Below are 27748 nucleotides of genomic sequence, written 5' to 3'. Positions count from 1 at the left end.
GCTCGATAAACCTGACATCTGGGCTGTCCAACATCTACAACTCGAGTAATTGTCTCCTATAAGCAGATCACTGCAGGTCTGAAGTAGCTTGGGAATCTTTGCCAGTAAGATAACAATGTTAATGAGCCTGTTTGTCCTCACCATTTGGCCTCACATTGTTATTCTCTGCCCAATTCATCACATGAATGCAATCTGTTTCCTTTCTTGTAGTATTTCTTAATCCTTCGAGATGCTCCATGAATTAAATATTATGGTGCACATCTTCTTTAATCAGTTCCCTTTGCAAGTCCAAAGGTGCCTCACTGGTCCCTTGTCATCACATTTCTAGCCTCATCTTCTCGGTCCTTTGCGAGAGGCATATCATCGTGTCCCAATATAAGACACACAGCCCGTTGTTTCTTGCTGTACAAAGGGAACCAGTGACGCTTCGAAGAGCAACTATGGTACAGGCATGGCATCGATCAAGAAGTGTGCTCTGTGTAGTCTCTTCCATGCGACGGGCGTTGGGAAATGACTGAAGGCAGCTTTGGCATCTTCCTGTTGTTTGTTTATGCAACACTAGGATTCAAATCATCTGCTTCTCTCCATCGAGTCGCCCAGATCAGGAACTCTTGGAACCAGCGGAGAGATGAGCAGCAGCAGCCGGGGGAAGTGATCACCAAGAGCAGCAGATGGAGACGATAACCAAGAGATACAAGAAAAATATATGCTGAGAAAGGATTCGAACTACAACTGTAATCCTTCTTTATTAAGGAGCTAGAAAAGATACATACATCCAAAGTCTCCTGCACGCATGCAGTGCTCACCTATTGACCGGTGTCTTCCCCTCCCTCCTCACAGGCGGCCATGGCCGCGACGGGAGAATGGTGGCCTCCCTCTGCGCGTCCACCACGTCCCTCAGCTGCTCCTCCGACACCCCAAACCCTGCGGCCAGCTCCGGCCCCATCATCGCCGTCAGGATCGAGCTCGCCCCCACCAGGAACTGGGGTCTGTTCCTCCTCGCCGACGTCGTGAACCCGAAAAACTCCAACGGACCGCTCCGCGACGCCACCTGACAGAAGGGAAAGTAGCGCGGAATCCAGAACACATCACCCTCCGCCACCTCCGCCTTCATGGCGCCGGTGCCGTTGGGCGACACCACATGAACCTCCCCTGATCCACCGAGCACCACGCCGTACTCCGTCGCCCTCGGGTTCACGTGAGGCGCCATCATCGACCCCTGACGCCATAATGACATGTCGTAACAGGACACGGATCACAACGCTAAACCGCTCAAGGTACAGAACGATACCGCAGTAAGGTTGACGACGTAGACTCCGATGTCCGAGTGTTTCAGAGGATGGTAGTCGTGCTCATCGAGGGCGAGACTCCATCCGTAATCGTTCCTGAAGTCGGGATCCCGATCGTATACGTTGTAAGGATCGGGCGAGCGAACCGGACGTTTCTTTCCTCTGTTGCGATCACCGAAGCCACCTCCAAGTATGCCCGTTAGCAGCTTTCTCCATGTCCACCATCCATCCTCCTCCTCCTCGTCGTGGAATTCTAATAAACCTTTCCGCCGCCGGCGGTCGATTCGCTCGGCCGCTTCACCGGTCAACAAAACTATTGGCCCTCCAGTTTGCGACCCCAGGATTGCCTGCACTTCCTCTTCGGTGACCTGCGCATCACCCAGATATCACCTCGCTGATCCTTACAGCTTGTAACTTAGTGGGCTTACATTGAATGCCGTAGAGAGGGTTCCCATGTCGAATCCTGCAACCACCGAAGTCGGGTACATCCCTCCACCGATGAAGAACGACTGCAGAAACAGCGCATAGTAGGGAAACGATGGAATCAGATTCAAGTGTAGAGTTGACTTGGCTGAGCCAGCCGAAGGGACAGGAGCTGCTTCACCTGATAAGGGCTGAAATCCATGCTATCCGAGGTATCGATACTGCAGATGATCTGCAACCTCTGACCCTCGCCGGCGTTGACCATGTAGAAAGTGGAACCAGCAGGGATGTGAATGATGTCTCCCATCTTGAGTTGCCTCTCCGCCAAACCATCCTTGTATATCCACCCAACCCTCACATCCCCTGTAGCACATCGATCACTTTGTGTGTTCTGACTCACGTTTCTAAGATCATATAATCTTAGAATTCTGAAGGTCCTGACAAGAAGGAACAGAGGGTGCTTACCCCTGTGAACGAACAGGATGAGGCTCGAATCCAAATACTGAGGGATGAAGAGAGTCTTGGGCTCCATGAAGATGAATCCGATGTGCATGGGGCTAACAGGACCGCACCCACCCCACTTGGAAGACGACCCGAAGCCCCTCACCACCCTCACCTCTCCACCCTCCGTCTTCACCACCTGCTCCGACTTCTCCAGCTTGAAAGGGCTCGCAGTCGTGCCCCGGACCTCCTCCTCTCCTCCGATCTCCCTCTCTCGGTATCCCGTCACTGCCATCGTACAACAAGACGCCACCGCCAGCAGCTGCAGCAGCAAGAGCGTCACCTCACTGCGTCTACCCATCGATGTCGTCGCCTCGTTTGATCTGCCACTGCAAGCGAGCATAGCGTGAAGCGAAAGAGGAGAGGGCAGGCCTTAAAGGGTCCGGGAGTTGAGCGTGGACGTGACACGTCTCGTGCATGCATGGCACGTTCGTGTTTACGTGTCCCAAGTCGGTCAGTCTGCGTGTACTACGAGGCGGATTGAGGTCGAAGGCATCTAACCGACGGTCGTTGGCGAGTATCATTTCTCCAGGACGGAGATCCCACCATCCACAGTCCCAAACGCGAATCTTAAAGTGCAGTTCATATGAATATATATATATATATATATATATATATATATATATATATATATATATATATATATAATCTTTTATATTTACTTATTTGACATAAATTGGTCATAATCATGCATATGGTGCTCGTTATATTTCTATTTTATTGCGAAATTCTAAACTTGTTTGTTCTACTTATTAGATAATTTGAACGTTCAAAAAAAATGTATGCATCCTTAATATTTATTTATTTTTAAATATATATATTTAAATGCTTAAAGGGAAATTTAAGTCTCTTTCTATAATGATAAAATAGAAAACAATGCTACTACATTCATTACTCTCTCATGCCCTCATCGTGTTTTCTTAGTTCATATATTCATATTTCATTATATTATTTTTTTAAATAATATTATAAATATTATAGGGTGATTTTTCTCATCTCTTTTTTTTCTTCTCATATAGTGTTATTTTTATTCTTTTTTCTCGTATAGCACTTTTGATTTTTTATCTCAAAAATACCTTTCCTTTCCTTCCTCTTTGTTGCCTCCACCTTGTAGATTTTGCTCGTGTTTCTTCACCCATTATCTCCGTGTTGTTGGCATTGTCGACTCATTGCTTTTGCCCTTGCTCGCTCACCCATTTAACACGAGGTTTTATCCTTTCCTATCGCGTCTCTCACCTCCATATGCATGAGCCATTCTCTCGTCATATAATGAGTCCTTCCCATCATGATACAAATGCCCCTTATGATATTGTTGATAAAAAAAAGTAGTTCATGACCTATGTATATGTCGTCCCGCAGAGCCAAGGAAGGAAAGTGGGTGACTTATGTTAAAGTTGACAATAAATATGATAGATTAATCTTGTTATCACTAGCTTTATCGTAGGTCGCCTCTCTTCCTTCTTTTTTATGGAATAATAAAAACATAAGTTGTCTCCTCCTCACAGAAGGAGGTGAGGAGCACGATAAAAAAAAGACATGGAGATGAGAGACATAACGGGAAAGAGCGAACCTCACAACGGTAGGCAAGGAACCATGGTTATTTGGTGTAGACGGGATAGAGACAATAACGAGGAAGGGAATAAAGGATGTTTTCAAAATTATAGAAATGAAAACATGACCAAAAAAAAAAAAAAAAAAGCCTTTTGATAGGAATAATCCAATATTATATATTTTTATTTTTTAAAATTATTAAATATAGGGTTGAATCAATCGATTTAATCAACGATAAAGTGACTTAACTTGATTGACACTCGATCCGATTACGTGTATAATTGATGAGAGTGATTCGAAGAAAAAAAAAAACCCAAACAACATAATAACAAAATATAAAAATTATAGAACAATATATCGTGCCATTTGCGTTGTCCCACCAGAAAAAAAGGCAACCAATATTACCTACCATTATGCGTCAAGTACTTGAAATAATGCTTCATAAAAGTTCAAATTCCAGGTCACACCACACAGATGCTATGAGGTACGGCAAACGGCATACGCGTTCTTCCTACGCCAAAAAATCCCTACTCCCACGACGGACATACCATCAAGCGGGACCCACATCCGAAGTGGTGGCTACATCCAATAACATAGTCGGTAGACACCGGGTACGTTAGTGGGTGTAGGGAGAGCATTTCTGCTGCTGCTTTAATGCGCTTTTGTGACTGCCGTCGTTCGCGTTCATAAAAGAGTGTACAGTGACGAGTAAATTTAACGAGCCAATTGCGAAGCTTGAGAAATACCGTCGTGTGGGATCCACGTCGGCTCTGTGGGTCTATCCAATCACATGCTAGGTAGCTTGTCGGTGAGTGGACGTGGGTAGCGAGAGCACTTATGCTGCTGCCGTGATGCGCTTTTAAGACTGCCGTCATTCGCGAGTATTAAAAGGAGACTAAAGTGAGGAGTAAGTTAACGAGCCAATTGGGAGGCTCGAGCGCTCGCCGCGAAGACTCTTCGATCCGCCCCAGGTCTTCACCCGATCGCCGCTATGTCAAAACTGTTCTCAGCAAAACACTATTAATACCCCATCTGGGAGTTCCGAGGAAACCCTCGAATTCCTCCTCTGCCCTCCCCTCCTCTTCCCCCTCCCCCACTCTTTCTCGTACAAGAAACCGAGGGCGGCGTCGATGGCGACAAGATTTGACGACGTGATCATCAAACCCCCCACCGACCGGAGATCGTACAGGATCGTTCACCTCCCCAATGGCCTTTGCGCCGTGCTCGTCCACGACCCCGAGATCTACCCCGACGGCGTCGACCCGATCCGGGAGGGCGTCCCGAGCCCGATGGAGGAGGACGGTGCTATGGAAGATGACGAAGATGAGGACGAGGACGGCGATGAAGATGACGATGAGTACGAGTCGGAGGGAGACGACGAGGAATTTGAAGATGGGGACGAGGAAGAGGAAAATGGAGAAGACGATGGGGATGGCAGCCAGCTGGTGAAGAAGAACAAGAAGGGGGCTTCACCCACCAAAAAGGTGATCGATTCGAAGAGATCTTGAATGATATCATATTGATTTCTTGATGATCTGAGACGAACAACATGCCTAATTCTTTAGGATTCTTGAAGATTTTCCCGTCTTAAAACCTGCGAAAAAGAAGAGAGATTATCCGAGCACTTTGATTTTATTTTGTTTTCAAATTTCTTGATGCTCTATTATGCCTGCTAAAATGCTGATCATTCGTGGTGAATTCCAGTGACTCTAGCTATCATGATATTTGAGATCAACTTGATGTTTCTTTCTTCAAGTTTCGTGGGTTTCATCCTCTTAGCATCCCAAAGAATATATTTCTTTATCTTTTTTCAGGTCTGTTGATGATCTAGAAACCTGCTAAAATAATGATCATTTGTGATATCTTGATACTTGAGATCAACTTGAAGTTTGTTTCTTGACTTTTCTCCTTTCAGCACCCAAAAGGAATAGATTTCTTTAACCAATATATTTTTTCTTTTTTTTTTCAGGTTTTTTGATGCTCTATGACATCTGTTCAGACGATGTTCTTTTTTTAGCTAATTCAATTGACTTCGTTTAGCTATCTCAATATTTGAGATCAATTGAAGCTTGTTTCTTTAGGTTTCTTGATTTTCCTATGTTAGCACTGTGAAGAAAAGGACTTCTTTAAGAACTCTGATTTGTTCTTTTCAATTTTCTTGATATTCTATTAAACTTCTTCTAACCATGATTTTTCATGGTGAATTACAGTGAGACGTTGGGCTGAACGTAAAGGAGACGCCTCTTCTTTTAATATTTCAAATGTTCCCACTATATTTTTCTTATACAAAAATTCTTCTGGATCACTTTTTAAGTATTCTTGAGTAATCATTAGATTCCTTTCGCATAGAAATGCACTAGATTTTTTTTTTCAGGTTTCTATCATGATACTTCCCTAGAAATGCAAGCATCATGGACTCATCAAGGTCTCCTTTTTTAGCGAAAAGGAGTTGTTTTTTTTAGTCATTTTGAGGAGCACCTTAGTGATAATGTTCTAGGACATTATGGCTTTGCATTGCATAATAGATTCAGCTGTTAGCAGTATGATTTTTTTTCCACTATTTCACTATTTTCTGGTGATGCAGGGCTGCATTAATTCTGAAACCAAATGGTATTTAAACTTTTAAAGTGCATATATTCATATGATTTTTTTCATCCGTAATTGAAGTAATTTTTTGTAGACTGAAATATTACTCACATTTCAAGTGTTTCGAGCCAAATATTTTATGGATTTTATTGTGTTTTTCACATTATCTGTACTATTTGCTTGAGTATGCTCTCACTTTGCCAAAATTTGCTGGGCTGAGGATTTTTGTTATATTGATCGCCTGTTGTACTAAAAACAACTCTTCTAATTCTCTGTTTTCAGGCTGCTGCAGCAATGTGTGTTGGAATGGGTAGCTTCTCCGACCCTTCTAAGGCCCAGGGACTTGCACATTTCTTAGGTATGGTTACGCTTTCTGCACTAGGTTAGAGAAGATGTTTTTCCGGTTGTTTTACTCGTTCTTTCAAATTGTTCATATGTTTGCTTGTTTTGATATTTGAACACCAAATGATTTCCTGCTAAAATATCTTTATTCGCTCCATTTTTGTAACATATGTGCATCGTTGGTAATGTCATGTCGTGCACTTCATGGCACTTGGTTACCTATGTTGCTGCTGCACAGTTTAGATTGTTTTCCCCCAACATAAGATGCATATGAACATCACCTGATGCTTACTTGTTGGAAAGAAACTAGCATCCTTCTTTTTTGCATGATTTTTCTCTATTACCTAAATATATACAAATAAGATGCACACACAAACGTGGGGTACGGTTGTGTGCTTTGCATGAGTGGAAGTTGATGTACACAATGTTATTTTATGCGCTGGAATTTTTGTGGTTAATGGCCAAAAAAATGCATGACACCAAATTATAGAATGGATTATATTCCATTTGATTAGCTCTATATAAGTATAAAAAAAATACCTTGGTCGTTCACTAATAGTAATAGCTTAGAAGTCAAGTCTAAGGATGGCACTATCTTTTTGCCCTTGAGACCACTCAGCTCTACCCGAAGAACTGAACTTGTGATCACAGCAAAGGAGTCGTTGAGTAGCAAGCAAGATGACTCATGGGTTGACGTGGGCTTATGTAATTTTGTATAAAATGCAATGAATAGGTCTAAGCCATCCAAAATTAACCAAGCCATGAGGTGGTGCAGCTTATGAATAGTGCCCTCAAAGGACAGACAATACATGTCCAAGTGAGCCTTAAAGAAGAAGCCAAACCATAATACGTTGTCTTATTGCTATGATGTATCTAAATAGAAGGAAACAAAGTCCAACCTTGTGCAGAAAAATGTGCCGGGTATTTGATGTTCAAATTAGGCCGTCTCGTTCTCCTTTTGTAAAAGCCAAGCATGAGAGGTTTCATCATGAACAGGAAGCCAAGCGTGAGTGGTTGACTTATGAAGGACACAAGAAGTAAGCTTTTGAATGATAAGTTTGGTCATGAAGCCAAGCTGTCATAGATCAGCTTCTGAATAAGTAACCAAACCATGAAGTGAAGCAACATGAGGGCCTCGGTATTCTAATTTTGATGTACTATATTATAACCTTGTTCATATTTTCAGCATAGCAATTGGAATTTAACTAGTTGAAAGATCTTCTATTGGCTAAAACCTCTGTAGATTTAAAAAAATATGTTTCAATGGAAAAATGCATCTTAGTAATACAAATATTGTCTTGTCAAAGATCCACTTATATATATATATATATATATATATATATATATATATATAATTAAAATGTGCCTTTTATTACTGTTGTTAAACTCTGTTTGATTTAATTCTAAGGACCTTAGTCACTATAATAACAATAATTTTTATCTGAAATTTTTTCTGAATTACAATTTTAAAATCAGTATATCCTCTCAGTTTAAACTAAGTTGAGTCTTGGTTTGTAGAGCACATGCTTTTTATGGGGAGTTCAGAATTTCCAGACGAGAATGAGGTCTGTATATTCTTATATCTTCTATACGACTGTTGATTATGCTTTTTATGCGTGGCACATGGTTTCAATTAAATGCTCTATCTGTGGTCAGTCTACTCTATTTGCATCATTACATGGCACATGATATCAATTGAATGCCTTCTATGTGGAGTCAGTCTATTGCACATACATCCCTATTCTCTGCTCTTTATGTTTGCCAATAACTTAAAGTAGCCTAAAGCCTCATTTTGAACACTAATTTATACTATGAATTTTTAAGCAGGGTTTTGAATACTGACCTGACCAGTATTCACAACCAATACTTGCCATTTTGAACAAGAACCGTGGTTTGATACAATATTGCTTGGTATCCGTCAATATTCATTCTTTTGTTATATTTTTCTGTGCGATATTAGACACATTGCAACTTGATATTCCATCTAATATACCCGTATCATACTAATCCTATGAGGTATCAAAACCAGTATTTGATTGAGATTTTAAACCTTGATTTGAATTACCTTAAAAACCTTTATGTTTTGTTGTTCACTATTCCTCTACTGCACTCTTGACTAATAGTAATATAAGCAGCAATTTCTTAAGCATTTAATCATTGAATTCCTATTTGGTTAAGCTTATTCATAAATGTTATATGGATGTTTGAAAGTTTGATTAAAAGAGTCTTAACCATGTGACCCAATTTGCTTTATTCCAAGTTGGAAATAGGAGGTCCATCTGCTTACATTTACAAATGCAACCCATTAATGTGGGAGCATTGGGTTGTCACAATCCCACCCATTGTAAGACTCGACCACCGTAACAACACCTAGCATAGGAGACAGCTCAAATTCTCTTACTTGCAAACTAACCTATTCTATTTGGATCACTGACCTAAGATTGCCTCAGTGAAGAAGGGTAACCAAGCACATAAGAATTTTACCATTGTCTGTTCTCTGGAGGGTTAATATATGTTGTCTTACCCTGGCAAGAAAATAGGGTGCACGCCTAACTTGAATTGTAGGGAAGATTGTGAAGTAGCAGCCTTACCATGACACCAAGTCTCACATGAACCATATTAATATTAGATGGAAATGATTACACCCAAACTATATGATTGATGTGTACTTGTGCAGTACCACAAGATTTCTTTTTTATGTACAGTTCCCAAGATTGTGTTCGTCTATGTGATATGCTGTTTTGCATAAGAAGATTATGACAAAATAGTGAAGAAATAAAAGAACTTTTGAATTTAGAGAGTCATTTGTTTTTATTTTACAATTCTATTTTGATATCAACTGCAAATGATACTCAACTGTTAGTGGTGGATTAGTCATTACCATCTAATTTGCTCTTCTGTTATCTAGTATGATCATTATTTGTCCAAGCATGGAGGTTCAACAAATGCTTTCACTGAGACTGAATACACCTGTTATTACTTTGAAGTTAATCGTGAGTACTTGAAGGGTGCCTTAAAAAGGTAATTTCCTTTTGTTTTATGCATTACGGATGCATTACTTTTATATTAAGTTCAGAAAGATTTTATGATGATCACTTAGCTTCCAAGAGCACAGGGGTATTAAATCATTTTTATTTTACAGATTTAGCCAGTTCTTTATATCACCATTGGTGAAGGCGGAAGCTATGGAACGTGAAGTCATGGCTGTTGATTCAGGTCCTTAACTGTTTGCTCTAACTTCATCAGCTTTCATTTTGCAATATGCTGGCTTTAAATTATGAACTCTTTGATTTATGCATCCTATTTTCTACAATATATTCTCAAAAAATATTGTGATACAGAATTCAATCAAGTTTTGCAAAGTGACAGTTGTCGTCTACTACAGCTTCACTGCCATACATCGTCTGTGGGTCACCCTTTCAACAGATTTTATTGGGGTATGCTCAATGCAAAATCTTACAATAGTCCCTTGTACCAATTTTCTTGCTCTTGTTCATAGTCATTTTTTGATATGATTGCAGGAAATAAGAAGAGCTTGGTAGATGCTATGGAGAATGGTATCAATCTGAGGGAAGAGATCTTGAAAATGTATGCAGAAAATTATCATGGTGGAATTATGAAATTAGTTGTAATAGGAGGAGGTGAGGTTGCTGCATGAGTATGTGCATGGTATTCAATTGAAACATCCATCCTTTGTCGGTTATTACTTATTAGTCACATTTGCTGATTGACTGTAAACAATCTAGGAAAAGCTGGGTCTCTTTGGTTGATGTGTTTATTCATTATTTTTCAGAACCCTTAGATGTTCTACAAGAATGGGTAGTGGAGCTCTTCAGTAATATCAAGGCAGGTCCTCCGCTAACGATGAGCTATAAGTCCAATTTGCCTATCTGGAAAGTCGGTAAGTTATATAGACTAGAGGCGGTCAAGGATGTTCACATTCTGGAGTTGACTTGGACACTGCCATGTCTTCACAAGAAATATCTGAAAAAACCAGAAGATTACTTAGCACATCTATTGGGCCATGGTTAGTACTTCGTGATACCATAAGAGTTTTGTTATCATGATGAAATTTAATTATTTGATACTTCACTTGACATATGTGATCTCATACTGTAGTGTTCGATTGCTTGGTAGTGGTTTAACATCTAACTAGACAGCTCAAATGACAAAATTGTGTCGTTTCTCGTTCCATTTGCTTAAATACTGTAAGTTACACTTGATGCATGTTTATCATGTGAGTGGTTTGGATGGTTGATGTAGAACTATTTGTTGAATGCATATCATCAAAGTGGCGTATAACTACCCATGCAACAACATTCTGTAATGTCCAAACTACTTCAAGTCAGCTATATGGTTTTTTTTTTCCTGCCGTTGAGCCCAGGGCAATATCCCTAGTTGAATTAAGTGCAGTCAATAGTTTCTTATCAAGTTTTATTATTCTGCTTTTGGACTCTCCATACACCACTAATCTTAATCAATTCACCTCTTCTAATCAAAGCATCTACAGCATTCTTCTCCAATAAGCATGTTTATATTTTCTTAAATGGTGTGCTTTTGTTTTATCATCTAAAGAGGCTATGACTAATTGTTCATGATTGAGAAGTTTATTAAGGTACATTTTATTGTTTTTTGTTCTTCACGATTTTACTAGTATTAGTTTTTATTGAATCCTTTATATGTACATTTGGATATGCTTCTCACCTCTATGCTTACAAAATGGGAAAATTGTTACAGAGGGCAGAGGAAGCTTGCTTTATTTCTTAAAATCTAAAGGATTGGCATCTTCTTTGTCTGCTGGTGTTGGTGAGGAAGGAATGCGCAGGTCCTCTATTGCTTACATCTTTGTCATCTCCATCTACCTAACTGATTCAGGTTTAGAGAAGGTATGCATAATTAGATTAAATAAGTTGTATTTGCTACAATTGTACTTTGTTCTTAGTTGAGTTTTTAATTCAACAATTGCATGAAGTGGTTACTGAAATATAAAGAAAAAGTTTGTTAGAGGAGGTGGATACGTGGAGTTAGAAAAAGGAATGTTTTCATTTAATTGTACTCTTGTAGACTAAGGAGAATCGCATAAGAGGGTATGAATGAAGACTTATAGATGCTTAAGTTAGGAGATGTGAGACAATTAGTATTAGTGATGCAAGGAGGGGTAGAGTGAGTCCTAAGAAGATTTACTAAGAACTATAAATAAGGAATTAAATTCTGTTAATTTAGCTGAAGATATTACTTTGTGTAGAACTCAATGACAGCAGAAGATTTATATAGCTGACCCCAAATACTTGGGATATTACACCTTGTTGTTGTTAATTTTCTAAATGGTAAGTTTTCTCTAAGTAGTGATGCTTTATCAGCTATATTCCCATTGTTCATTAACAAGACAAAACTAAGCAACACCTAAAAGAAAAGGATATTTTATAATCCCATACCATGATGGGCTTTACTTGGTTATCAGTTTCAAGTTATCTCTAGTTATCTCTATAAACTGACATCTAAAAATTCTCTGTGGAACATTTTTGTTTGATGGGGTGGTTGCACTTCTTTCATGTACTACCATACATACATACTATTCATTCAACCACTAGATATTAGGACTGCATTGTTAATTGTCTTGACTACCCAAATCCTATGCAACTAGCGACAGTGTAGTTTATGTTTTCTCGTGACTTTGTTGGTATATGCATTTGTCCTGTCTTCGTGGGTTTGGAATATCTGAAATTTTCTGAAAAATAGTTCTACTTTTTGACAAGTATTGCCAATATTTATTTACCTGATTATTTGTCTGGTATGTTGTTTTAGATTTTTTTAAATTGGAAGAAATTCCATATATTTGTATCTAAATATATATAAACTTACTACCGTTTAGTGACCTCATGCATCACTTTGACATGCAAATGGACTTGCTAAATGTTATGCTGAAGTCTCTAACTTTTCCCTGGAGGTTTAGTTTTCCTTTTCTACACTTAATTTCTCAATTATGGATACGATGGACAAGAATGAATTCTTAATTCAGTTTTCTCTTTACTGCTTGTGATCTTTGTTTATCAGATTCTGATAGACCGTAGCTTATCTTTGCTTCAAGAAGAGGCTTCTCCTGTTATTGAATGCAGTACATAATTTGTGCTGATGGCTATTCTGTCCATGAAGCTCCTGTTATATTTCTGTTGAAAACGTATACTGGTTATTACATGTTAAACTTCTGCTCATATATAAACAATTATTCTATGTAATTAAAAAAATTATATTAATATTTCATGCATCTTTTGTTTAGTTATCTGCAAACTGTTTTTGCAACATTTTGTTATTTATCAGTCTTCAGAAACAATACACACTGCTTTTCCTTTGAGTTGCTTTTTTATTCAGGTTGCCTACTTGGAAAGTATTAGAAATATCTATTGTTTTGTGCACCCTTCATGATTTTCTTGAATTGTTTAGTTAAAGTTACTCTAGGCAGCAACTTGGAAAATGATGTGCTTATAAAGAACGGATGTGTTCCTTCTGTTTTCCCCAGAAATTGTACAAAAAAGATACCTGGCTTAGATTTTAACTTTTTTTTAAAAATACTTTGCAGTTTTATGAGGTGATTGGGTTTGTATATCAATATCTCAAGTTATTACGCCAATCTACTCCGCAAGAATGGGTATTTAAGGAACTCCAAGATATAGGAAATATGGAATTCAGATTTGCCGAGGAGCAACCTCAGGATGATTATGCAGTAGATCTTGCTGGTAACTTAAGGGTTTACCTCGAAATATATGGTTATATATTATTTAGATATGAGCTATACATGTTAGTTGCATTACATTAATTTATTATTGCACTTGGTATGACAAGCGCTTGTTGATAAAATTTTCCTGCAGATGTATCTTTGCTTGTCTAAAGTTCCTCTCGATTTGTATTGCATGACTTTCTAATTGGAAATACATTGCTAAACTATTTGTTTATTAAATTATGATTTTTTAAGGATTAGATGCTGCAATTATTCTTTGTGGTACTAGAAATAATTAATGTTTTCTTTTGCAGAAAATATGTTTTTTTACTCTGAAAAGCACATTATTTATGGAGAATATGCATTTGAACAGTGGGATCCTGATTTGATACAGCATGTTTTGAGCTTTTTCTCGCCAGAGAATATGAGAATTGACATACTGTCGAAATCATTTGATAAACAGTCAGAAGGTATTTTTTTGTATCTATTTGGTGTTTTTTTGGCTGCTTGACATTTCTGATGCTGACTGAGGAATAGTTTCTGAAAATTATAATGCTATAATTGTAAATTAGCCTCGTTGGAGTTATATTTATATATTAATCTATAACTGCATAAAGGAGTATTTGTTAATTTTGTCAAACTATTTACACAAAAATTATAATAACAGTTAATGCCATGTATTCATTCATTCAACGAAGACCCCTGTGCATCATTGTTTAATTGTGCTCATGCTTCATGTTGTAATCCTCTTCCTCTTTGCTTGTCTGGTTGTAGAAATGATTATCTCTTCCATGAGCATATGGAGTTCGGTTATAGGATTAATGCAATAACTTATGACTACTTTGTACATTTATGTTTCATTAGATGTAGATGTAGAGTAAGTTCATTATCCTATTAGTTTTATGGTGCCTTACTGATTTGCCTATCAAGTACCATGTCCATAAGAATTGCTACAGGGGCTACTATTTCTATGTTGATGAAAAAGTGAGTTCGTATTTTGGTCAATAGAACTTCTTCTGTTCTTCATTCACTACTTTTTGTTTTATTGATGTCATAAATGTTTAGGAGAACATGGGCCCAATAGACTGGCATAGGACATGATCTGAATTGTCCAATGTTATAGTTTCAGAATTGATAACGGTTGTCTGTGATTTGTGTTTCCAATCTGAATACTGTCTGAGAATCTAATTTTGCATTAGAGAATGAAAACATTTAATGAAATTAGTTTTGTGGAGAAGATATGGAACTAGACATCTCATCTGTGGTATAATTATAAATCCATGGATGAACCTAGTGCTTGGGACTTGGGAGGATTAATTAAACTTTAGAGGTTAATTAATCTAGCAAGCAACAGGAGTTGTTGGTAAATACTAACTTTAGAGGTTATGTTGGCTAACAGAGATGTTGTGGTGGACTACATTCTTCTTTTTCAATGAGCCCATAAGCCGAACATAACAGCTGCCCAAGTTCTGGGTGGTGACCTACTTTCTTTATGGTCTTTTAGCTCCCTGCTTTGGACCCTCCCTCTGCTTTAAGTGTTGATTTCTCTTTCCCCACATATGTAGCTAATTCTACTCTTTTGTGAGAGCCTAATTTTCTGTTATACAAAGTACAAACCGATGCCTAACCTTTACTTCTGGGTGGCTTTCTTTGACCTTTGCCTTTCTATCAAGGTGCTTTTTGGCTGTTCTGTTGTGTTATTGATAAGGCACTTGATCCTCCTAGATGCAAGAAATTTATGTGGCTGGTTCTTATGCTTTACATTCACTGCCAGGTATCTTGTTTAGAAAAGATAGTTGTCTGTTTCCTTATGTATGATCTGTGTGGTCCCTCTTGAATAATTTTTTCACAAGATTGCTGCTGTATTTGGGAGGAGAAATCTTGGATGGTTCAAGATTTTGTGTTTTCTGTTATGGTCCCATGCTCTTTGAGAGCACACTTTGTTTCTTCCTCCTGGCTTTTTTGGGATGGTTGAGTTGGACAAATTAAGATCACTTTTGTCAATCTGAAGCAGTAGATGATGACTTGTCATTGTCATTGAAGATTTATGGATAAGCATACTTGAATTAAAGCTGAGGCTACAAATTGACATTGGTCAACATCTTCTAGCTGATCATAGTGTAGATTGTTCAGTCTCTTAGGCAACTCGTTCTCTGTCTCACCTTAGTATCCCTTATGCAAGGTCAACAACCTGATTCATTTTTGGCCCCCACCTTTTGGCCGATATAAAATCCATTTGGTAGAAGAGCATATGTGGCGATTTGTTTGGTTGCTTCACAATGAAACTACAAAGGAAAGAATAATCTCTGTGACCTTAGTGAAAATGGAAAGACATGGGACTCTTGTGGAGACTGCTTACTTATCTCTTCTTTGTTCAATTATTATTCGTAATTGTTATATGGGATTGTTCGTCATATGTGCATCGTAAAAAGTTTGAAGATCTTAAAGGAGGAGGAACCAAACCAAGTCTCCGATTAAATCAGAATTTGATATAATGTGTAAGTAGGAGAAACTTTTGGATAAATAATTTAAAAAAAAAAGTGAGAATTTTACTGTGTATTGATTTGGAATAAAATCAGAAAGTTTATGAATATTTTAATAACTACGTATAACTAGTATATATAAATTACTTATTGACTAGCTCTTCCATGCAAACTTATTTGAGAATTCAAGTTATTTTGCAATTATTTATAATAGTTTTATCCTCACCTTCAAATATTATATAATTATTTATAATAATTATAAGTATTATAATTATTTATAATAATTATAAGTATTATAATTATTTATAATATTTATAATTATTTACATGACTAAATTGATGTTGTGCAGGTTGTAATAGAGCAGCGGTCTTCTGATGTTTGTTTTGTCATTGATATAACATATACAATTTTTTACATTGAATCTTGAATGTTAAGCTGCAGGCAATTTCTAAGTGGTAGAGTCTCTCAAGTTTTCATTGCAAATCACAAATGATATTGCATGTAGCATTGTCTCCCTATGCATTGAGGTCGTAATTTCTACGTTATTTTCTCATGCAATATCAAAGTCGGGGTCAATAATGTATCATACTGCATCGTTGTGACTACTTTACTGGCCATGTACTTATGATTTGACTTACTAGCTATATAATCATGATAGTTAATGCATGATTATTTTCTTGATTGCAGCCATCCAATATGAGCCATGGTTTGGATCGCGATTCATTGAAGAGGACATCTCACCATCTCTACTCAAACTTTGGGGAAATCCTCCTGAAATTAGCCCGTCTCTGCATTTGCCATTAAGGAATGACTTCATTCCTTCTGATTTTTCTCTCCGAAGTGCTAATTTGTCGAAGATTCGATCAAATACTAGCAATCCACAGTGCATCATTGATCAGCCATTGATGAAGCTCTGGTACAAGGTTGACTTGACGTTTAATGTTCCTCGTGCAAACACTTACTTCTTGATCACTGTCAAGGATGGATCTCTCAGCATAAGGAATTGTGTTTTGACAGAACTTTTTGTATTACTGCTCAAAGATGAGCTAAATGAGATCATATATCAGGTACATTTTTAACTTTTAAGGAAGATTTCAAAATATTCTCTCTTTAATATTTTATTTTGTGAATGTATGATACTGTTCTGAGTCTTCTGACATCAATTTATGTCACATATTTAGCAACTTCCTCTCCTCTACTTGCATAAAAAGAATGATTCAATTTTTCATTATTAGACTGGATGCATATTGTAAATCTAGAAATGTACCCAGGATTGGTCACTGGTAATGAAAAAGCTGGTCTCAAAGATGTTCTGTTGGTGTTGATCTGGGTTCCATTAAATATTTTACTTTTTGGTTGAAGTTGATGACCTCATCATTTGGCTACATCTTGATATTATTAATCTCATCTAGCAGTTTCATATTTCATATATGTTAGTTTAAAAAATGATGCTACTGAAATTAATACTAACAAATGTCTGTCCATGTTGCTGTTGAAATTTTTGGTGGTTGTTCTTAAGGTCTTGGATCACATCTTCACCAAAAGCTCGACTATAAACAGAAAATCCTGTCTAGGTCTTAGTAGTGGGAATTTTTGCAACAAAACATGGAAGTCCAATTGTTTTACTTGATACTTACTTTTACATTGGGTGAGATAAGGCTTCTCAGTGCTAGTTGACCAGATGACTGACCACTAAAGCACCTCCATATGCAAAGCAAACACCGTACACAGTACATCATTTGGGTAGTCTGTAAAAAAAAAATCAATTCTCGATCTGTTATAGGTTAACTCGTTAGAGGATTTTGATTACTTTTTCTTCTTTAGCTAATTCTCTGAATTGCTTCTTATTAAGTGCTTTTGTGATTTGTGATCGCTAATCCTCTGAATTGCCTTATGACGCTCCATGAATGACCATGAGCCTGAATCGTGCAGTTAAAGTTGATTGCCATTTAGATGATTTCAACATATTGGGTGCACCAATGATGCTATGAGGATGTTAAGTAAATTTTACAATATCCCAACTGTGGGGTTCATCTTGGTGTTATGATATTTCCAAGCAGAATTTGATTCTGCAATGTGTCAACCTTTCTGATTTATACACTTGGAAGAGGTCATGATCCTTTTCAGAATAATGGAAAGGATGATGCCCACCAAAGAAGGAACCGAATCCATACTGATTACAGACAAGTACATATTCAAGATGTAAGTGGGGAACCAACTAGGCCAAGGTTCCATTGAGGCTAACTTCATATGATATACTAAAATAAGTATACCTTTTAACATTAGAATGTATCTCTAACATCACTTATTTCACACTGTTTTTCTTTTCATGTTAGCCAGCACTACTCAACTTCTTACATGAGGTTCTGCAGTCTTTTCTTTTTTGAGACTGTTTGTCAGTAATCGTCCTTTTGCTGGCTATGCAGGCTGGAGTTGCTAAGCTGGAAACATCTTTGTCTTTTGTTGGTGACAAGCTTGAGTTGAAGCTTTATGGTTTCAATGACAAGCTACCAATCTTGCTATCAAAGATATTGAAATTATCTAAAACATTTATGCCTAATATCGACCGATTTAAGGTACATTTAATAATCCTTTATCTTCTTCTACAGTTCATTAATAGTCCAGTGGAGTTCTATATGTTACTTTGCTTGTACAGTTCATTTTGTTGTGGATAGTTTTGTGTATTCTGTTTGTTCTGTATAGTTGTATTTGGTGGTGCTAAAAATTAGGATATAGCAATGGAGTTAGATGTACAATCCATGCAACATCCTGTGTATAGAATCGTTGCATCTATCTGAAGATCCATTAAAGTTTTTAAGTGTCATTGGCTACTTATTTAGCTTTTATCTCACTTTCAGGGATCTGTATGATATCTAGAATCAGTGCTTATATGCCACAAATCTTTGTGCATGCTTTCCCTGTATTCCTTGTTCCATAATCTGCTTGTACCTTTTTTCTTCCATTTAAATATATTTCTGATCCAGAACATGCTAAATTTAAGTTGTTTGTTTATAATTTAAGTCTCTGAAATTATGTTATTCTTCACCATTTCTTTTGAAAAAAATCATTTTCCTGTAGCTGAACTTTCAATCCTGAAACTCTTCCCAACTTCTGCTTTTACCCTTGGATCCTTACTCTTAGATAGTTGACCATACCTTTTTCCATTTCCAAGCTTGATACATATAATGGGTTTATCTTCATAAGCCATGATAAACCGATACTATGCTTCGGCGATATTTTAATTTGACTTGGCATAACATTAGCATAGTAGCATGACACATTAACATGGTAAGTCGACTTTCATGAATGCTTGCCTGTCTCCAACCATGTTTCAGTAGTGGGCAAGTATGTAATCAAATCTTGGTCATATCATTTGGTACATACTGGTATTTTGCCATCCAACAAGGGACTGGTACTGGATATATATAGGTTGGAACTGGTTAGTATCTTTTTTTGTTTGTTAATATTGGTTAGACACCAGAAAATATAGTTTGGTACTAGTCAATATTTTTATCATTATTATTTGGTAATAATGGATGGTTCAAGGTATTATGCCTTTATCATACCAGTCCAATCTGTTACTGAAATTGATTTCAAATTGAGATCTAAATCCTTGAGGGCAAGTCCTATGATTGCATTAGCAGCGAAGCTGATCATGCTGAAATTCTGATTGATCAAGGCAACCCTTAGAATTTTCAAAGGAGCATGAAAACGCAGGCTAGTGCCTTTGTCTGACAAGTCCTTGGGTTGAAGGAGCAGGTGTCATGTGGCATGCAATAATCGATCACTCTTCTTACAGGATGAATCTGCTGCTTGAAACTATTCTTTTCCCATGTTGCGACAGAAAATTAACAGGTATAGAATTAATTATATACCCTCACCTCTAGGTCAAAATCGTCTTGTTCCACTCTTTGATATGGCTGATGTGCCATATGTGCTTGGTAGCGGACATCCTTGAGCACTAGGTGAACCCTCTATCAGAACAATTTGTAGAAGTGTATCTTTACCATAGACATTATTGTCATGTAACCAGTAGACAGTGCAACCATTGAAAGTGATTTAAGATCTGGTTGCATTTGGGGTATACAGTTAGGTCTAGTTTGAGTCTACAGTCTACTTAGCATCTAGGTTGAGATTAAAAGAATCTGGACTTTTTTTTGCTATTTCTGATACACTCTTATCATTTGTTTCAGTCTGGACCTTTTTGTTACTTTTGTTATTCTCTTATCATTTGTGCCTTATGGGTGAGTACGAGTGTCTATTGGACTAATTTTTGCCTTAGTTAGGAGTCTGCCAAATGATGGTTTAGTTGGTTGACTTTGGAGTTGAGTTTGGTGTCTTATATGCTAGATTTGCTGGATGACACATTACTCTTTATGAAGATTGAGATAAACCAAAATTTTGCTATTCATGTCAAACAGCAAAAGTGAACTAATTGGTATATATGGATGGTTAAGAAAGCAGTCTGTATAAATCCTTACATAGAGGAGAGATCAATAGGAAAAGCAGAACCCTTTACATATTGGCCATCCACCTAAACAGTTTGGACCAAATTGAATGGATGACACCTTTTTCCACCAGAATAAAGACCCAAAGTGTAGAAGCCAAAGCTAAATCCTCATTGAAACTTAAGAAGGAGAAAACCATGTTATCAAAATTTATATCTTTGTAGTCATTGGCTTCTCTAGTGAACTCTTCTTCTCTGGTGAGCAGTCGAGTGAAGTGAGCTTTGTGTGGCAGTGTAACTATGATATCTAGACCTAAAAGAAGAAAGCGAGCTCATATGTGTGGCTTTTTTGGCTGGTAAAGTGTTCAGTATGTGCTTAAGGTATCAGAAGGCCAAGACACACCTTTTTGGTTCTTGAGAAACCGTCGGTGTTTTAGTCCTTGGCTTCCGATCTTTCAGATAGGAATGTCTAAAACATTAACTCAGAGTTGCAACATCATTATCTGAATATATAAGAAATTGTTGTATTTTGCAACTTTACCATAATATTCACTTCCAGGGTTGCTGACATAACTGTTCATAGACCTCTTGCATAGTCAAAGCATTTTTTTGTCCATGATGCTTATGATTCAGTACAGTTACCTTAATGGATTTCTATTTCCTATTCATTTTGAGATTTCAAGTTCTATTATATACTTGTTTAGTTAGAGTTCTCTTGGATAGTTCTTCAAAAAATGTGATATTGTAACATATCTATGAAAACAATGAGTGTATGATGATGAAAACAACAAGTGGGCCAGGAGATCAACTGAAAACACATTACGTTGTTGCCTGGACTTTTCACATTATTGTTAACCATGCAAGGCTTTTCACATTATGTTGGGTCTTTGTGGACACATGATTCAGTCAACACCATATTCTCAATTAGTAACTTGAGAAATTGAAACACTTGTAAGGAAGTGAGAAAAGTTGGTTGATACTTGATACAACTGAGAAAGGGGATCAACATAACATTAAATACAGTAACAAGTTAAAAGAATCTGCAGAAGCTGCAAATACCAGATAAATATTTGGTACAAATAAGGAAACATTGTAATGGGAAACATTTTATTATGGATGAAATTGCAGTCTTATTCAAATGAAACTCCATATAATATATTATTTGCTGATGGAAATTATATTAAATGATGAGAGTCAAATAATAAAATTTTAAAGTTATGGTGATAAGCTTCTAAATGGAAAGTGGGATAGTTGAAGTTCGGTGGAACCTTCAAAGTGTTGTTTTAACTGCTGCGAAGTCCTTAGATGAAAGGGGAAATCTTCCTTTTACAGAATAATCGCAGAGCTTGATGTTGGAAAGGATTGTTATAGCTGATTCCAATGAGTTGGTAACTCAATATAGCTGACCTTTACTAGTTGGGAACCATTGCATGATGCTGTTTTATGCTTGCAACCTTATGAAGTGCTATTTACACTTTGAGTTATTTTTGCATATGACTATTGTCTAATGGATTATATTTTTCTTTTTTATCCTCACTACTCATATTTCCTCTTTTTATTTTGCTTCTTCTTGATAGTTTCTTTCTTCTCAAAATTTTGTAAGCCTAAGGAGTGGTGCTTTATGGTTGCAAGAGCCTAACTTACTGCCAAATATATCTTTGTACCAAACAACTAACTTTTTAGGTTTTCAGAAATTATGTGTATTGCCTTGGTAGCACATCATTAAATTATTGATAGATTTCCCCTCTCATGTCATAAGTTGTGCTCTGTAGCTTGCCATGTACTAGGCAAGAAGTCTTGGATGATAACACATAGTGCTTCCACTTTACAAGCTTCCTGCTGCAAATTGAAAACAGTTATGCGGTATTATGACCACATGCAGAAAACTGTTTCTGTGATAGGACTTATGAGACACAGGTCACACTGGATCAACTTTATCACTGCTGCAAGGCCCATCCTCTGGGTGTTCCTTTTTAAGCTTCCTATGTTTGTCTCAGATGGCTTATTTACAGTCTTCAATCCTTTTGTGATCTGTTTCACTCTGGATCTTTTTCTTTTTGAACTATATTCCAGTAATGTTCTATTTAGCAAGATTTTGTAAACTATGCCCCTTTTAATAGCAGATAATTTAAATATTAACCAGTTCAAAGTTCTATTGAAGTAACCTTTGATGTTATGTGCATGCTTTCCTGGTTTGCCATCATTATATTTCTTTTGTTGACGGCACAATGAGCTGAACGTTTATTATGCCACCACGAGTGTTTCATTAACTTTTAAATTAGCAGTATAGTATCAATGCTAGGTGAAAATTTTCTTATTAAAATGTGTGTGATATTTTGGCTTTACATGATCATCTTCTCTCTTAACTAAAGTTCTTTTTCTACAAAATTATTTAGGTTATAAAGGAGGATATGGAGAGAGCATACAGAAATACCAATATGAAACCTCTGAGTCATTCATCTTACTTGAGGTTACAAGTACTGCGTGAAAGTTTCTGGGATGTGGATGACAAGCTATCCTGTCTCCTAAATTTATCTCTTTCTGACTTGGTGGAGGTCATTCCAAGTCTCCTATCTCAGGTTACCTAATAACTCTGTTTTGGTAGCCTAAGGTTGTTTTTTTTAATTTCAAGTCCGCAGCCTGGTTTCTTATTGGTAATACCAATTTTACCATTTAAGAATATTTGTGTATTCTGTTGTCCTTTCCTAATTGTTCATTGATAAAAGTTTTATTTTGTCTCTGTTAACTTGCAGTTGTATATTGAAGGCCTCTGCCATGGGAATCTGTCAGAAGAGGAGGCAATCAACATATCAAACATCTTTACAAATACATTCCCTGTAGAACCTATACCTGCAGGGTTAAGGCATAAAGAACGTGTTATTTGTCTTTCATCTGGTTGTAGCCTCAACAGAAGTGTCTCTGTAAAGAATGAGCTCGAAGTGAACTCTGTGGTCGAGGTATACATTTCAATTGTTTGATTGTGCGCTATCTGTTGTCTACAAGTAGGTAGGACTTTTAGATTTTGCGCCGCTACCAGTTCCAGTAATCTATGGGACCAGTATGGCATCAACTAAAATATATTAAAAAATTAAATACCAAGCGGTACTGGACGATATGATCCAAGACCAGTATTTGGAACTGTTGACATTAACTACTTGTGACAATGTCAAATAATAAATGGTTTGTTGGGATTGTTGGGCCCTCTAGCTATCCCACATAAAGATTTCTGGGTATATCAGTTCTTACCTGTCATTGTTTGAGACAGCTGCATCTCCATCAGTCTGACCGAATGCACTTTGACTAAGGCTTGTTGCTATCTGCATGAATACAGATTAGCGCTTGCCTTGTAAGTTTGTTAATATAGTTTTAGTCCTACTGGATTTTGTTAATTTATGCAGGCTGTTTATACCTATATTAATTGGATTGGCAGCTTTATTTCCAAATTGAGCAAGATGTAGGGATGGAAGCTACTCGATTGAGAGCCACAACAGATCTCTTCAGCAATATTATTGAAGAACCATGTTTTGATCAGCTTAGGTAATATCATGATACTAGTTTCTGCTTCAGAATCACACATTTGACTATAATTTGATACCCTAAGGTTTGTGTTTATTTACTTCCATGTCTATGAGTTTGAAATTGGTAAAGTATGCTTCATTTGGACTTATTGAGCCTTGTTATTATTTGGATGAATTGATAGAAACTTATGTTTTTCATGCTGATCATAGGACAAAGGAGCAGCTTGGGTATGTTGTTGAGAGTGGTCCACGGATGACATACCGTGTTTTGGGATATTGCTTTCGTATCCAATCATCAAAATATAGTCCACTGTATCTGCATGACAGAATAAACAACTTCATCAATGGTCTTCAAGATTTACTGGTACTCTACTGATTTTGTCTTGCAGACAATGTTAGACACATGTTATAGACAATATTTAATGTTATACATTACATATTGTCTATAACATGTGTATAACATTGTCTGTTGTTGCTTTTATTTTTCAAATAACACACAACTTTGTACTATTCGAAATTCTTCTTGAATAAAATGTTTACTGTGTGGATTATGATTTTAGGACTAAATGAGAATATGCTTTGCTTATCATTTTATTGTTTCCACCTTTCTGGTGTTTTCATTTCTGCTGTTATTCTATTACTATTCCTTTTTCGCTAGATACATAAAGTTCATCAATCAAACATTTTTTAGAAAATAAAGAAAGGAAAGAGAATGAGGTAGAGAGTGAATTAAATGCAGAAAGAAGGTAGATGAGAGGAGTATCACTTTTTCATTAATCGAACTTCATCAACTCAGAACTAGTTTTTCTGGACCTTTTACCCTTTGTAATTTCTTAATTGTAAAATATTAAAGACTATGAATTCGAGGAATTATGGGACACTTTTTGTTAATTCATCATCCCACAAATCCTATGTAAAAGGACTTCTAGAACACTGTAAGTCTAAATTGTTCAGTATTACTTTCCTAAACAAATAGTTGCCTTTTTAGCCTTGACATTCATATTAGTCAATTTTTATTTTGTGTAGTAGATATGACAAAAATATAGTGTTCGACATCTCTTTCACTTTGCTTCTTTGATTGGGGACTACATTGAATCAAACATCTTGGTTCATCAAATTGTTATTTCCGTCATTTCCAACTTTTCAATTATCCCAGATCAGTCATTGACAGATTCTCATATTGCACCCTATTACAGAGTCCTCTTTTGATTGAAAAGTGTTTTGATAAGTAATTACTGAAGAAGTTAGATCAATAAGCCTTTTAAGGGATTATACCGTAATAATCTGTTCATGTTGTTGCAATGTCATCTGGTAGCATCCGAAAGAATTCACCTATTAGATGCCAATTTTATTGAGTTAACCCAAAACATTTTGTTGTAGTTTCTATTGCATCAGATGTTCTGCAGGTTATGCAATTTTACATTCAAGTCGAGCTAAAGATCCAGTGCTATAATATTTGATCATCCATTTTTGCAACTACTTTATATGTTATAACCAATTATCCATTCTTCACCACAGGATTGTCTTGATGATGAATCATTTCAAAGTCATAGAAGTGGCCTAATAGCAGAAAAGCTGGAAAAGGACCCATCACTTACATATGAGACTGGACATTATTGGAGTCAAATCGTGGAAAAAAGGTCTCTTTCATTTCAACTTTCTTTGGCGCCTATTTTGCTATTCCGCAAATATGTTTAGGATTGTCAAGTTGTTGCTGTGCATATCTGCTGTTGGTCTTTTGGTTGTCTTGATACATCTGGAACCATGGCATATTCATGCATTTGCCCTGACTTTCTGTCACTTCTGTGTAATTCCTTTATTTAATAAGTCTAGGGATTTGTTTCTGAAATTAGTTGTCTGATTGAAGAGTGAAAACATACACTGTTGTTACAGGCCTGTAACTTTGCTTCAAATGAGCAAAGGTTCAGGTGGTTCAACTCAAAAGCCATGAAGAGTAGCTGTTGCAAATTGATTTTTCAAGTATATAGCTTTTTCAAAATAATATAGGCAAGCTGGATTACCACTGCAATTTAGACTCAATGGCCAGTAGTTTTAATGCTTTGTCAAGAGAGGAGTCTTGTTACTTTCTTGACATAGATTACCACTGCATTTTAGACTCGATGGCCAGTAGTTATAATGCTTTGTCAAGAGAGGAGTCTCATTACTTTTTTGACATTGAATAGTTTGGATAAATAATTATGGCCAGTAGTTACTGTTTTACATAGATGTGTCGGAGTATCATGAGTTGTGTCGACTGAGACATATATTGGGCTCCTTGGCAATTGTGAATTCATGTTGGGAGTCGGTAACTGGTCTTTTGTTCGTGATGAATAGGCTTTTGTGCCTTGTGCTTTTATATATTATCTCACCCGATCATACACTTGATGCAACATGACACTGGTCATGATTAGGCCAGCTTTCATGGTTATGCTTGAAAAACACAGTTACTTTACATTTAAGGCTGCATTAGATTCAATCAAAATCAGATTATGCATTATAATTTGCATTATTATATATGGCATCATGTTTTCAATTTGTCAATTCTGCTTCCCAGTAAGTGTCAATTCTGAGAATTCATACGTATAGAGTAACTATTATTTATGCTTTTTGGTTATTTCCATTTACAAAATGCAGTCATGGTCTCCCAAACACAAGATATGAGAGCGTGACATCTTACTGATTTTTTTGGCATCACTTTAAGATGCATGCTACCAACCATTTGCATAAATTGAGATGATTTGCTAGTAAGAGTGATGCAATGTGTGACCAAAAATATATAGTTACTCTTTTGGTCAAATCTATTAATATTTATGGCTCTGGTGTTCACTGTGTATTTGAGTGATTTGTAACAAAAGTATTAACAATTCTTGGAGGTCTTTTTTGGTGGCTAATGCTAAGAGGATGTGACTTTTAGGTACTTATTTGACATGTTGAAAGTGGAAGCAGAAGAATTAAAGACGATAGAAAAGAGTGATGTTATTGATTGGTACAAGAAATATTTGAGACCACCGTCTCCAAAATGTCGACAACTTGCCATTCACATATGGGGCTGCAATACAGACATTAAAGAGGAAAAAAAAATGCTAAATAAGTTTGGGAACGCCATTGAAGACATTAATTTTTTGAAATCATCATCCGAGTTCTATTCAAGTCTCTGTTGAATGAGCAGCTTGAAATGGCATTTGGTGAACGCATTCAGATTCTGAAGATCTGCTACTCTGTCATCTGCAGTGCTTTCCCATTCCAAGGAAACAATGGTTAATGTTGTCGTCATCAATGCATTTTGGCAGTGCACAAGTTCTATGGAATGATCCCAAAGGTGTTGATTCAAATCACTAATTTAACGATATCAGTTTGGTCTTGGGGGAGTGATGGCAGATAGTTTTTGAACTGATAGTGTGTTAAGTATCCAAGAATGGTAAACTAACTCAGTGGCAGCATTAAACATTCAAAGAAACACATCCGCTTTTGTTGACTGACCAAGATAAAATTCTTATTTGGAAGGATCAATAATGTGGGATATTTTATTGTTTTTGCGAACGCCATCATTTGGTTATTATGTGTATTCCTATAACCAAGGACAATGGCTTTTGTGGTGTATAATATAGTGAGAGGGCTTTTGTTTTTTTGGTAGAGGTCATTCAGGTAATCTGTTGAGTTAAAGGGTTTCGTTCTGCTTGCTGTAATTTTGGCAAGCGTTAAAGATTGTTGATAGTCTGTGGAATTTATTTGTTGTACGTGCATTGATGTGTCTGTTGTCCATCTACTCAGTTACGAACTCGATTCTTATGGATGGGCTCGTCGAGAGTGTCTGCAGCATATCATGTGGTTTAATTGTTATTTTGGATCTATGAATTATTGACTGCAACGTCAAACGACCAATGATGGCTGGG

The 27748-nt window shown here is 36.9% G+C and overlaps 2 protein-coding genes across 2 annotated transcripts; one reads left to right on the top strand and one right to left on the bottom strand.

The window, feature by feature from the left end:
* Nucleotides 1-696: 696 nt before the first annotated feature.
* LOC103997269 (vicilin-like seed storage protein At2g28490) lies at nucleotides 697-2543 on the bottom strand. Its single transcript, XM_009418438.3, has 5 exons — nucleotides 2178-2543; nucleotides 1894-2075; nucleotides 1718-1798; nucleotides 1292-1657; nucleotides 697-1219 (listed from the first exon to the last, which is right to left on the bottom strand). Exons 1-5 carry the CDS (start codon nucleotides 2512-2514, stop codon nucleotides 803-805), a joined length of 1383 nt encoding a protein of 460 aa, XP_009416713.2. The 5' UTR covers nucleotides 2515-2543; the 3' UTR covers nucleotides 697-802.
* A 2156-nt stretch (nucleotides 2544-4699) lies between these two features.
* Nucleotides 4700-27617, top strand: LOC103996967 (nardilysin-like). The gene is made up of 19 exons (XM_009418044.3): nucleotides 4700-5248; nucleotides 6633-6708; nucleotides 8211-8257; nucleotides 9601-9713; nucleotides 9835-9908; nucleotides 10034-10129; nucleotides 10214-10333; nucleotides 10486-10719; nucleotides 11430-11578; nucleotides 13270-13426; nucleotides 13722-13877; nucleotides 16578-16957; nucleotides 18317-18466; nucleotides 22734-22916; nucleotides 23091-23294; nucleotides 23768-23874; nucleotides 24066-24219; nucleotides 25374-25495; nucleotides 26770-27617. Exons 1-19 carry the CDS (start codon nucleotides 4895-4897, stop codon nucleotides 27014-27016), a joined length of 3123 nt encoding a protein of 1040 aa, XP_009416319.2. The 5' UTR covers nucleotides 4700-4894; the 3' UTR covers nucleotides 27017-27617.
* Nucleotides 27618-27748: the final 131 nt, after the last annotated feature.

Source organism: Musa acuminata, chromosome BXJ1-9, assembly GCF_036884655.1.
Source record: "Musa acuminata AAA Group cultivar baxijiao chromosome BXJ1-9, Cavendish_Baxijiao_AAA, whole genome shotgun sequence".
Taxonomy (NCBI): Eukaryota; Viridiplantae; Streptophyta; class Magnoliopsida; order Zingiberales; family Musaceae; genus Musa; species Musa acuminata.
This window is presented reverse-complemented; position numbering and strand designations above follow the sequence as displayed.

Excerpts from the sequence above, each read along its gene's own strand:
- LOC103997269 (XM_009418438.3), bottom strand. The coding sequence starts at position 2,514 with ATGGGTAGACGCAGTGAGGTGACGCTCTTGCTGCTGCAGCTGCTGGCG. Across the intron at positions 2,076-2,177 it reads CATCCTGTTCGTTCACAGGG|GGGATGTGAGGGTTGGGTGG; the intron begins GTAAGCACCCTC and ends GATGTGCTACAG. Across the intron at positions 1,220-1,291 it reads ACGTCGTCAACCTTACTGCG|GGGTCGATGATGGCGCCTCA; the intron begins GTATCGTTCTGT and ends TTATGGCGTCAG.
- LOC103996967 (XM_009418044.3), top strand. The coding sequence starts at position 4,895 with ATGGCGACAAGATTTGACGACGTGATCATCAAACCCCCCACCGACCGG. Across the intron at positions 22,917-23,090 it reads TTCCAAGTCTCCTATCTCAG|TTGTATATTGAAGGCCTCTG; the intron begins GTTACCTAATAA and ends GTTAACTTGCAG. Across the intron at positions 23,295-23,767 it reads AAGTGAACTCTGTGGTCGAG|CTTTATTTCCAAATTGAGCA; the intron begins GTATACATTTCA and ends TTGGATTGGCAG.